Here is a 12709-nt window from a genome sequence, read left to right on the forward strand (position 1 = left end):
GTCTGAGCTCCCACAGCCAGAGCCAAGAACCCCCCTCACTCACCCTTTTCCTGGGTTCCGGGACCACCCCTCCTCCCATTTGCTCCCTTCTCCGTGTTTGGCTCCAGCACCAACGCTGACCTGGCTCCTGGGTCAGACAGTCTGATTCCAGTCCAGAGCTCCTGCGACTGGCCGCAGCCCCTGGGCCCTCTGTGAGATCCTCATAATGCTGGGGTCCATGCCCACAAATCCAAGCTGGTTTTGGACAGAGTAATTGGGGTGGGGCAGCTCCTAGGTGGCTGTCCCAGACAGAGATAGACGCAGGGGACCCAGCTGATGCCAGAGCCACCCTGGGAGAATTCTGGTGAGCTCCAGCAGTGGAGTCAAATGTCCCCAAGGACAGAGAGCCTGATACTCAGGTCAGGTTGACAGATGACTCAGTCCTCACCAGGACTGAGCCAGGCAGTACTTTCTCTTATTTTTCAGGTGAGGACACAGAGCTCGGGGACATGGAGGAAATCCTAAGTTCAGCCGGAGGGGGATGTTGGCAGCCTTGTCCCACTATGTCCCAGTCCCTGCCCACTGCTCCACACTGGGCTGGTGCATGGTTATGAGCACTGAAGGAGGAGACACACGTAGAGTGACTGGGACTAGTTACTGTTACGAGATCTGAGTCATGGAGCTCTGGGCTTCCTCTCTCTGGGGTTGGGGGGGATGGTGTCTTTCGGCCATCTCTGTCCACACGTCACACCAGCTACTGCCCTTGGGATCTGACCAGGTGCACCAGGCCTACCCTCCCCTGGGGCTGAGCTCTGGACTCTGGAGGTCCGGGGCCCCTCCCTCCTCTACTCCAGGCTCCCTTTGGACTCCTGCCTCCGGGTCTTTGCTTATTCCATTCTTGCCCCAGAATGCTCTCTTCCCTTCACCCTTGCCACCAGGCACTCCCCTGGCACCTCCCCTTTTCTGCTGTCTGTGGGGGTGGGAGGTCCCTTGTGCTCCCCCAGCCCGTATCCCCCTCTGCTCCCCAGTGTGTGGTCATGGTTAGTTTCCAGGCTCCACACTCTCTGGACCCGTTGCTCAAAGGCAGGCCCAGGTCCGGTCCCTGCAGCTCTGGCTTGGCTGGGCCCCGAGGACGGGCTCTTGTATCTATGCAAGTTTACTGAATACAAGCCACCTTCTGGCCCGGCCCCGTGTTGCACCCATTCTTCAGAAAATGAAACCAACTGTGAGTTGAATGTGGTTTCTCAGGGTTCACAGGGAGCCCCAGGACAGACCCAATGGCCCGTGTTCTCACTTCTTTGATATCCGGGAGGTGGGAAGAAGTGATAGCCCGGGGAGGGATCAGAGCAGGCTTGGGGCAGGGCTGGGCCTGGCCAGGACCCTGGACAGCTCAGTAGAGCCCAGCAGCCCCAGCCCCTGCTAGGACCTGACTTGTGTTGGGGCCTTTAGAGGGGTTGGAAGGAGCTGGCCTGGCACCTGATGGAGGCGGGGTGTGTCTTTGTGGAGGGGAGATCAGGTGCCCTGAAGTCTGAAGACTGGCTTTGCAGTCTCAACTTTAACATACACTGCCTGGACAGGTCTCCAAACCTCTTGGGGGCTCAGTTTCTTCATCTGTAAAATGGGCTTTACGGTCTTCCCTCACAGGGCAGATTGCCCCCAGCCAAGGTCCCAGCCAGGCTGTTGTGAGTCATAAACCAGCTACAAGGATTCTGGAAAGGCTCTCTAAAAACAATGAAGGGTTCACAGGCAGCATGCGAGGGGCTGGGCCATGGGACCTGGCAGCCCAGGCCACCCACAGGGGGATGCTCAGGAGTGGCGACAAGACGGTCAGCAGGGGTGTCGCCTCCCCTATTCTCCCTGCCCCAGGAGAGCCGTGAGCTACGGCACCCTCCTAGCTCCTGCCCGGGTGTGGCCTCCGTCCAGCTCCTGGGGACTCCCAGCCTGGAGCAGCGTCACATGGGGGCAGAGGACACCCATCCCGAGGCATATCTTGGGCCAGTTTTCCAATGACAAATGCCTCCCTGTCCAGGTCCGTCTGCCTGGAGCCGCCCCCGTGGCGTAATCAGCTAGCTAGTGTCCTGAGGCTCGCTCTGCACTGGGCCCGTCTCCGTGCCCGGCAGTCTGGGTGATGGCTCAAGGGTCACATGGGGGGGGGCCTCCTGGAATGGGGGGGCTCATTTGGATAGCAGCCTGGCTGGAACCTCAGTCAAAGGCAAGAGGGGGAGCTCCTGGGGTCCTTCCACACTTTCTCATTTCATCTCTGACCAAACACAGGAGTGAGCGATTACATCATTTTTCTCCCGAAGCTGAGAAAATCGAGGCTCAGGGAAACATGAGAATGTGCCAAGCAAGTTGGCAGAACTGGGTTAAAATCCTGATCCCTAGGCTTGGTATCTTGAACAGTGACAGCAAACACCACTAGCTGAATGCCCGCTGCGTACTAGGCCGTCCACGTGCACTGACCTCGGGCACGTGATTGTTGTCTCAGCTTTACAACAATGAAGACTGAGAGACCGTGTTTCAGAGTCGGGATAGCCGTAAGTGGCAGAGGCAGTATTTGAACCAATGGTCAGAGCCTGGCTCCGGAGTCGGGTGCTGTCATTGTGGGCTGTACTTGAGTCTGACCAGAGGTGGGCAGGGCTTGAGTTCCCTGAAAGGGTATGGCTTTTCCACTCGGGCCCTGGGTCTGGATGAAGGTCCTGGTTGTGCTCTGGGTCAGACAGCTGCCTTGATCTTGACCTGCCTCTGGGCTGTGTCAGAATCCAGAGAGACCTGGGCTGACAGGCAGAAACCGTGGCAGTTATAACGGAGGCAGAGGTGGGGGTGCAAACCCAGGCTTCATCCTTCCCACCCCAGGGAGTTTCTCCCGACCCCTGCAGCACATACTGATGTCCCCTCCCTGAAATTCCCTGGCTTCCCCTGCTAGGATGATCGCTGGGGCATGACACACTTCTGGCACATTGGAGGAGCCCAGGGACTCTGCGGAAAATTCACCATACCCTGCACGCTGGTGGTGCACCAGACACCATGGAGGACCAAAGGAGAACACGAAAACCTAAGCTCCTTTGTCACTGAGCACGAGGCCCTCCATGGCACAGGCCTCACTGTCCAGCCCATCCCAGCCCCTGCCCGATGCACACCCTCCACTCTGACTGCCTCCCACGCCACTCTCCATTTTTCATGATATTCTGATGATCGTAGAAAGGCTGGAGGCTGGGGAGCCTAGCTGGCTCAGTCATTGGGTGTCTGCCTTCGGCTCAGGTCATGATCCAGGGGTCCTGGGATCGAGCGCCACATCGGGCTCCCGGTTCTGTGGGAGGCCTGCTTCTCCCTCTCCCATTCCCTCTGCTTGTGTTCCCTCTCTTGCCGTCTCTCTCTCTGTCAAATAAATAAATAAAATCTTAAAAAAAAAAAAAAGGAAATGTTGGAGGCTACAAAGGGTTCCATCAGTAAAGTCAAACAAACAAACAAAACAAACAAACAAAAACACCCATCACCTTATGCCCGGGGTTATTTTGCTGGACATACTCCCTACCCCCCCCCCCCCCTTCCTTCTTTTTGGAAGCCCAGAATCCGGAGCATTCTTGTGTCAGCTCCTTCCCTGGCTCGCGGGATGTATGCCGAGCATGGAAGTGATTTTCATGCGACATCACATTTCAGCAGCATGATTCGGTTGCTTGGGACTCTGTGGGCATACCGGCGTTTTTAAAAACCAATCCCCTCTTGCTGGGCATTTAGCTTGTGTCCGACTTGGGACTATATTTAAACATGGGCAGTTATTACCTCGGGACACCCTCCTAGGAGGTGAATTTCTTGGCCAGTGGATAGCCTACCGTGCTTCCGAGACTCTTGAAACTTTGTACAGACTGGTCCCTCTGCTGGGCTGTCCCTTTCCTATTTATCCTCATCCTGAAATCATATTCCCCTGATGTGCACACATAACCTTCTTCGGAAGTGTCCCTGGGCTGCACCTTCAGTCCTTCTCCCTGTCCTCAGCTGCCTTTTTTTTTCCCCCCGGTGTCATAAGCTCCTGTCAACCTCCAGCTTTTCTGAGGGCAGACGGCCTGGCACGGTCTCCTTCTCTCCCCAACACATAGTAGGCTCCTGGGAAATGCTTCCCAGATGAACAAGCCGTCCCCTGGCTGGTTCCGCAGTATGGGATTGTGTGGTGTTTCTACTAGTCTCCATGAACAAGTGCCACTGTGTTATTAAATTTTTCCAAAAGCAGAATGTCTGCTGTGTTTGCCAATTGGTTGCTCTTTTAGGAATGGGTCTACCCTGCCCATCCTGTACTCCTCAATCTGTCTTTTGGAGCCCATCCACTGGACACCTGTGGCACCAGAAGCCCTGTTGAAGCAAGAAGCAACCTAGACCAGGGTAGGTGTGGGTCAAGCTCAGAGCTCAGTGCCTGGGCCTGGGTAGGGGGTGGTGGTGTAGGTAATGGCAGCCTCTTTAGGTGGGGGGCTCATGCTTTCCTCCAAAAGAAGTGACACTCAAAAGAGTGTCAGGCATACAGTAAGTGCTCAATAAATGCGTGTCCCAGCAAGGCAAGCGATGGTGTCTGGGAGTTGAAGGAAGGGCTGGTGGGACGAGAAGTGGTGCGGAAGCTGGTTTTAGAGGATGAGCATCACAGGAATTTCTCTGTTCTCTCCCCAGGGACCAAGAATGATAATTCTCCACCATCCCAGACCGTATGTCCTCCAGGGTCTCCTGAGATCACTACCAGGCTGTGGTTGTGTCTTTGGCAGGCAGCAGGTGGACGGAGTCTGTTGGGCTGTTGAGCCCAAGACCTGTCTCTCGAGCAGGCAGTCTTCCTTGGAGACGATGTGCGGAGAAGCCTGCAGCCTTAGGACGAGAAAGCCGCTCCCTGCTAGTCTGGGATGTGGGATGCTGCTTCGTTCATCCTCCAGGGAGTTGGGCGGCCCAGCTGGAGGAGCTGGGAGGCTGCATGTACCAAGAGGAGTTTGAGATCAGAAGGATCTCATCCTTCACTTGCTCAGGAGACACTGGCCTTGCCCTGGGCACTGGTCACAAGACACCATAGGGCATTTCGTTCAAATGAGCCCAGGGACCCTGTGGCCTGCTGAGCATGGCCCTCAAGGCCCTGTGTGGCCTTAGGGACTTCTCCTGTCCTTAGGGTGTCCACACCATCCTGTCCTCCCTGCATATCACCTCCTGGGGATCTGCAGTTCCTACCGTGGGGAATGTCCATCAGACCATCTCCCCTGTCCACCTTCTGTATCTTCTTCCAGGCCCAGCCCCCAGGCCCTCTCCTGGGAAGCCCGGCTCTGTCTCTCAGGGTGGGCATCTCTCCCTTTCCCAGCCCATGCTCGGTCCAGGCTGGTCTCTGAGCACGTCTCCCCTCTGGCTTTTCACTGGCCATGGCTGCCTCTGGGTGCCCCCTGCCCCGCATCCCTGGGCACTCAGGGATTCCCAGGATGACACAGGTGTCAAATGGGTGTTGCAACCACCCAAGCAGTGGAGCAACCACGGATTTGGGCCACTGAGGAAACCTTCTCCTTGGCCTGTGTGTCTACCTGGGGCTTCCTTCCCAAGTTCCCACGTGACTGCTCTCACACTCCCCACTTCCTGACTTGGGAAGAGCCTGCCTTGGGGCCCTGACCTTCACGGGGCAGGCACACTTGAGCTGGGCACCTGCAAAGGTCAGCGTGGACCTGAGGGACGGAGCGAGTGATCATGGGGGGGGGGGGTCTTGCCTGGTGGCACGAGGGCACTGGGGACCCTGGGGGGAGACCATGGGGCAGCTCTCCGCTCCCGAGGGGAAGCATAGGGACGGCTAGCTGGGGGTTTCACTGTCCTGCCCACTTGCCTGGCTGAGATCACACTTATCGTCTGGCCTGTTTACTCTGCCCCAGGATCACCCTGGGCCAGGGTGAGACAATCCAGGTCCACAGACAAGGAAGAGGAGGCAGATGCCCGCCTGTGGTCCCCTCAGCCACTCTCTGCCCCCCTTGCTGGCCTCAGGTCCCCCAGCCGGGCCTCCTTCATCTCCTGGAGCAAGCCCTCCTGCTCCTCGGGCAGAGCAAACTCTAACAGATAAATCTGACCAAGGCATGCCCCTGCCCCAAGCCTGCTATGGCTCCCATGGCCCTTGCTAAAGTCCACCCCCTTAGGCAGGCATCCAAGGCTCTTCCTGAGCTGGCTCCTATCCCTCCCCCTCCCCTACCCCATCTTCCCCTCTCCCCCCACTTCCTCTTTCTCTAGCCCCATTGAAGCTGCCATTCCAAACATGCCAAGGCCTTTGCATGCACTGTTCCCTTTGCCTGGAATGCCTTTTCCATACCTTTTCTCCTTGGCACACACTTTTTCAGCTGGGGTGTGTCCACCTCCAAGAAGCCACCCCAGGTAGCCGGCCTGGCTTCTGCGCCAGCACTTGTGCAGGGAATTCTCCTGTGTCCCTGTCTGCCTCCTTACCAGACTGGGCTGTCCCCAAGGGCAGGCCAGGCCTGAGGCGCCCACGCAGGGTGTCCTCATACTGAGTCTGAAGCAGCGAAGAATGCAGGAGTGGGAGCCACCGTGTGATGTGAGTGTTGGGGGAGGGGACCCAGAAATATTGTTGAGGAGCCTTAGATGGGCCTCTGAGGGGCCACACCCCCTTCTCACCTCCCTCTCAGTCTGGGAGGCCCAGGCTTGACCTGTGCCCTGGCTGCAAGCCCTGGGACATGACCCTCCACTGTGGAGGGGGGCTGGAGGTCATAAGGGGTCCTTCACACTCCCCGGGGTGGGACCACTGCCTCTAGGGGTGCCGCTCTGCCCTCTGCTCAGCAAGGCAGGACCTTCTTCAAACTAGGGCCAGGTTCTCTGTGGCCCTGCCCGGCTTACCTGCCCTGCTCCCGGTCAGGCCTCTGCTGACCACCCCCTGTACCTTGGGATCTGGGACCTGGGACCCCACGGGAGCAAGAGATGGGGGCGCAGGAGGCGGAACCGGGCCTATGCAGCCTCCGGACTGGGGTCCGCTTCTCCGCGGAAGATGGGGGGTTAGGGTTCCGGGGCAGGGTGCCCTCGCGGTCCCAGGAGGGGGTCCAGGCCGAAGGCGGGGGCCGCTGCGCCCCGGAAGGAGCAGCGCACGCCCCAGCACACCGTGCCCGCCGCGGCGGCCGCGGATCCGGAGGTGAGAGCGCCCCCGCCCCGCTCCCCGCCCACCCCGCGCGCCGCCGGGCCCGGGGCTGGGGGGCGGGCCGGAGAGGGGCGCAGGGCGCGGAGGGGCGGCCGCCGGCTCTTTTCCGCAGCGCGGGCCCGCTGCTGCTCCCCGCGTCCGGCCCGCTCCCTTCCCCGCGGCGGCGGGATGCGGGCCCCGGGCCCAGGCGGGGGCCGAGGGCCGAGGCCTGGCCGGCGCCGCGGGGGCCCCGGCGGGCGGCTGCGCGGGGCTGGGGACCCGGGGCGCGAGCGCGGCCCTCCCGGCGCCGGGGCGGGGGAGGCGGGCGGGCGGGCGGGAGCGAGCGAGGGAGGAGGGCGGCGGCGGGAGGGGGAGCCGGGGAGGCTCGGAGCCGCGCGGCGGGCGAGGGAGGGGGCGGCGGGGAGCCCCCCGCCCCCCGAAGGAGGAGTCTGGCTCCCACTTGCTGCCTCGGACGCGCGGCGAGGCGGCCGCCGCCGGAGGAGCCCCCGCCCCTGCGCGCCTCCCTCCCGGGAGCCGGGCCCCTGCCTCCCTCCGTGCGCGCTGCTGCTCGCGGCCGCCGCGGCCGCCGAAGAGGAGCCCGGGGCCAGGTAGGGCCGGGGGCGGCCGGGGGCGTGGGCCGGGGCGCCGCGGGGCGCGGGAGCGGGCGCGGCCGGGACCCTCTCCAAGGCGCCGGGTGACGCCCGCGGCGCGGCGCAGGGGCGCCCGCAAAGTTACTTTGGCCGCCTTTGCCGGGTGCGGGCGCCCCGGCTGGGCACCCCCGCCGCCCAGCCGGCCGAGCGGGTGACGCCGGGAGGGGCCTCGGCCGGGGCGCTGGACTCTGACTGGGGCCGAAGGGTCAGCGAAACTTTTCCCCGGCTCGCGGGTCTCTGCCGGCTGCTGGCGGAGTTGCTGGTGGAGGAAGCGGACTGGCGGGGCGCAAGTGACGATGACGGTTCTAACAATAGCAGCCCCTGGTCGCTGAGAGCCTACTGTGCGCAGCGAAGCCCCTGCGGGCACTTGGGGGCAGGGGAGGGGGTTACGAATGCTGGTCTAGTGGCCACTTTCTCTGGGCGCTGCTGGAAACTTCATCCACCCATGCGGCCGTGCCTGCACGCGTCCATCCATCCGCTCACTCATTCCACGCGTATTCGGTACTATCTGCTGTGTGCCCGGCCCAGAGGATTCAGGGGCTAACCAGGCAGCTCCCAGCCCTCGCAGGTCCTATTTCCATGCTAAAGAGCGGTCCTGTCTCTTGTATCTTTATTCTGGGACTTGTTATAGGACAGTGAATTCCCTCACAGCATCCCCTGATCCAAGTGGAGACAGAGGAGGGTCCGTCTGAGAGCTAATGTGTCCAGAAGTGTGTGGCAGACCTTGGCTTGGGGTCCTAGACCCACCATTCTGCGTTCCCGCCCATCCTCTCTCTGCTCAGGCGGGAGGGCCAGAGGCCTGGCCCTGGCCATGGTTCCCAAGTGCATCCCGTTGACCTCTCAGAGATGCGTTTCCCCCAGCATTGGGTCAGACCTCTCCCAGGTTCCCTCCAGTAGCTTGGTGGCCTCCCCTTCCCATTTCCAAGGTCCCTATTAAACAGAGCAGAGCCGAGCTGGGTAAGCGGGAAACAATTATGAAATTAAACTGGGGAACAAAAGTGGGTGGGCTGGTGCGTGTTGGAGCCGGCTGGATGGGCCGTGAATGGTGGAGAGAGACTTGTTAGTAGGGACCGGCCACGCAGGGAGTCGGGCCAGGCACTCCCATCCTCAAAACCCTGGTTGGTCTTTGCAGGGGCGGGGGGGGGAATTACACCAACTTCATGAATAATTAGTCAGGTTGGATAAAATGCTCGGGGCGGGGAAGGAGGGATGTTGGCGAGGCCACCAGTGGACTGCCACAGCCAGGTTGAAAGCCAGGCCTTGGTCCACGGGAGCCAAGGCTCTGGGAGACCATTTGGGGAGGGGGTGGCGGTTTTGGCTGGGCTGAGGCAGGGTTCCAGTGATGGAGAGCACACGGGGCTTGAGAGCCAACCGGTGGTGATCAGGAGGCATTCTGGAGCTGGGCACGGTGTACCGCGGACCGTGGTGCGGGAGCCATGCCTGCTAATTCGTGCTTCACGAGGCTCAGCTCCCTGCAAATTGGCTTTCCAAGTGGCAGCCCCACAACACTTGTAAAATCTTTTTTCTCAAGATGGGTTTCTGCGAAATGGTTACATCTGTTTGAGTCCTCACTCGGAGGTATATTAATTGGCTGATGGCGAGTCGAAAGGCGATAATCCTGTCACAGAGGTTTCATCATGCTTTCAGAAGTGGTTCAACGTGGGGCTGCCTTTCTATTTATTTCTCTACCCCAGAATTTTCGCGAGATGTGGGTTGAGGTAAATCCCTTTCATGTTTGATGGGGAGGCTCAGAGTATCCCCTGCGTGTGGGGAGCCCTCATTCTGATGCGACAGCTGTGGGTGCACTTAGGATCACACCCCCCCCCCCCCCCCCCCAGATGAGGCCCGGTGGACTGATAGACAGAACAGGTCTGAGTTTGGGTAAAAGCCCCAGGCTTCTGGGTCTTTCTACTAGTGTCTCCACTGTGTCAGGAATGTATAGGCCAATAGATAGATTAATCTTTCAAGAAAAGCCTGCTTTTAAAAAATTTCGCAGACCACCCTCGAGACTATGAAATCTTCATCCGATGAAAGCAGTTCAAGTTCATTTGTTTTCCTTGGACTTCTCCATTCCCTGGCAGGGACGGCCCCTCGTGCGCTCACCTAACCTGGGACATGTCTTTTTGCCCTGAGGAATTAAGGACACTGGTAGGGTCTCACTCGAGGGCAGCACTCAAGAAGAAAACCCAGCATTCCTGGTTCAGACCAGTGGAAAAAAGAAGCCCCCTCCCCCCCCGCAAAGTGCCCTCATCTTTTTAATCTATCGAAATGGTTCTGTGGTTCCAGCTTCAGGCCTGAGAACTGAGCATGAATAGCGGGGCAGGGGAAAACAATCGGCCAGGCAAAGACTTTTAACAAGTAAATATGATGCACAGAAAAAACATGCAATTAGTGGAGGTTAGTTAATGCCTTTCAAGTTGCGGCCGAGCCGCAGTTAAGGATAGAATCTCTGCCTTATCCCTGAATTGTCTGTCAAAATCTTTAATGTGACAATGTGACATGTCTCTCCCAACGCCCCTCCTTCGCTGTGAGCAGAAAAAGGGTCTTTTCAAGCCTCCCCCCTCCGCATTCTTCTTCTCTCTGAAATCTCTCTTTCGGCAATTGGTACCTTTGTCTGCCTGCACCGCTGGAATCAGGGACCCTGGGGGAAAGGGGCTCCCCAGATGCAGGAGTCAGGGAATGGGTCCTCAGGTTCGCCCTGACGGGCTGCTTGTGGGGTCTCCCTTCTGGGATCAGGTATGCCAAATGTTTGTGGGGGCAGGGAAGAGTGATCAAAGGGCATGATTCGCACCAGAAGAGCTGTCTAGACAGTGCCGGGTCACTCTGAGAGCAGATCCCTGTAGCGGGGCGTCCTGGGGGGCGGCCGTCTCCACGGAAGGAAGCCACCAGCCCTCATCCTCTGAGACTGTTTGCCTCGAATCCGAAGAAGCAAAGAAAACGTTAAAGCAAAAGCAACCCCCAGGGAAAAAAAAAAGAGAGAGAGAGATCCCTTTTTCGGGGGTGGTGTCGGAGCGAAGGTATAAATAGTTCCTTGGTGAATTTGATTCACTGTGGCTCTCCCCGGTGATCTGGCCACTCTGCTGCCAAAACGAAATGTTTTACTTTATTTTGACTTTTTTCCCGGTCCTAATGAGACGAAATTTAGTTCTATCTTATTTCTGTTGGAAGGATCTATGGTGCAGGAGGACAGCCCCAACCTCATCAAAAAAATGTCAGCACATTGAGATTATAGGTTTTCGTTTTGAACTCGGATGCAAACTTGAGGTATTCTTTGGTCTTTTCATGGCTTTCCATCCATCGCTGTTTGGGGGTTTTCTTGGACATGAATTGGGTGGCTTGATGTCACAATCTGGTCACACACGATCAATAAAAGCAGCTACAGTGAAAACAAGAAGTCTCCCCTCTGGTTGATGGTGATGTTCAGAGGGAGTAGATTCCTCCCTCTGCCACCCCAACCTGGGCCGGAGAGTTTGCTTCCATCGAATGCCTTCCCATGTCCGTCCCCTCCTTCCAAGAAGGATTTGAGACTCAGCCTTGGTGCACATCGAAAGACTCTTGGCATGGCCCACGCTAATTTCATCACTTTAAGGAGCAAATGATGCCTACTTCCTATTTCTAGCGTATGGGTCACTTCCCCCTCATTTCGTTCCTTTGCATTTTCCGACGGTGCTGCAGCCCTCAAGACCGCAAAATATTTTGCTCCGGCTACCTGAGAAGTGTGAGTGCCCGAGCCCTGTCTTTCTCCATTCACAACCAAGTGCTTTTGGCATTGCGGCATTGCAGTGCTGGTGGAAAAGGCCAATGTTCCCTCCCCCAGGGTGTGGGAGGTGGAGAGTTGAGTTTTGCCGTTTTTTTTTTTTTTTTTTCCTGGTCATTCAGAAACATGAGTTAATTGACCATATTTCAGAGGTTTCATCCGTAGTTGCAGATTCCCCACGACCACCAAAAACGCACTTGCACTGATCATAAAAATGGCAAAACCTCGATCTCAGACTTAAGGATTAGGATTTACCATAGTGCCGATTTGATTATGCTTCAGTGACATCTGTTTCATAGATTTCCGTGAGATCTGTAAATCCACGTTCACTTTCTTTGCAAATTTTATGTGAATGCTGAACAGCCCAGACCCTCTGCCTTGACCCTCTCTTCCCCAACCATGTGGGTTCCAAACCCCATGACGTGGAGTGTGACTTGACATGAATGTGGGAAGGAGATTCAAAATGCTGATTTTTTTGTTTTGTTTTTTTTTTTTTACACACATTTACCTCTTGTCTCCTTTTGTGTGTGAGCGTGTCTGTGTGCGTGTTTGAGACGGATCTGGGCAGCTTCCTATTTCAACTCCGCGGCTCCGTGAATCTCCAAATGCTTTATTTTGAAAACTAGGACATAGCACTTTGCAGAAGAAAAATCATTCCACTCGTTATTATTTATGTGATTGCTGATGTACTAGATGGATAGAGAAAGCACCAAGAATTATACTAATTTATGGAGCTGAGCGCTGGTTTACAAACATATTTCCCAGCCTGAGCTTTGTGGGTTTCTCCGCGTCTTGGGCCTCGTTGGGTGCTGTGGGATTGGAGAATATTCGGAATTTGAAGACCAGCCGGGTGAACTGACTGCATCCGTGTCTAAAAATTAAAGGAATAAGTGAGCAGCTATTTGTGGCAGAGAGGACATGATCCACTAAGCAGCGCTCTCCATCATTCTGAAATAAAAGTACATAATTGGAAAATGAAGCGGCAGCCAGTGCTTGGGGGGTGGGTGGCGAGGAATTAGAAAGTGTAATTTAAAATCATGTAGTCATAATTCAAAATGGGCCCAGCTAAAAGGTTTTTAAGTGGTAAATGCTTTAAAGTCACTCGTGGTTGATCCTTTTTCAAGGAAGATGTCTAATTTTCACGATATGTGTGCCTCCGTCAGCTTGGCCCATCACTCATCCAGCGAGGCTGCCGACCCCAGCTGC

General features: G+C 57.1%; 1 protein-coding gene across 3 annotated transcripts in view; it reads left to right on the forward strand.

The window, feature by feature from the left end:
• The first annotated feature begins 6362 nt into the window (after positions 1-6362).
• The window catches only part of MPPED1 (metallophosphoesterase domain containing 1), a 73687-nt gene continuing 67340 nt past the window's right edge, over positions 6363-12709 (forward strand). For 2 of the 3 annotated variants that reach the window (XR_009357005.1, XM_059187206.1), the window contains exon 1: positions 6363-6523. Coding sequence is in view for 1 of the 3 variants with exons in the window: in XM_059187206.1 (XP_059043189.1) it covers positions 6497-6523 (27 nt within the window). In the remaining 2 variants the exon portion in view is untranslated. Of the gene's footprint in view, positions 6524-7460; positions 7705-12709 lie in introns of those variants that run through there. The other variant, XM_059187208.1, reaches the window with a different exon arrangement.

This window comes from Mustela lutreola, chromosome 8, assembly GCF_030435805.1.
Source record: "Mustela lutreola isolate mMusLut2 chromosome 8, mMusLut2.pri, whole genome shotgun sequence".
Classification (NCBI taxonomy): Eukaryota; Metazoa; Chordata; class Mammalia; order Carnivora; family Mustelidae; genus Mustela; species Mustela lutreola.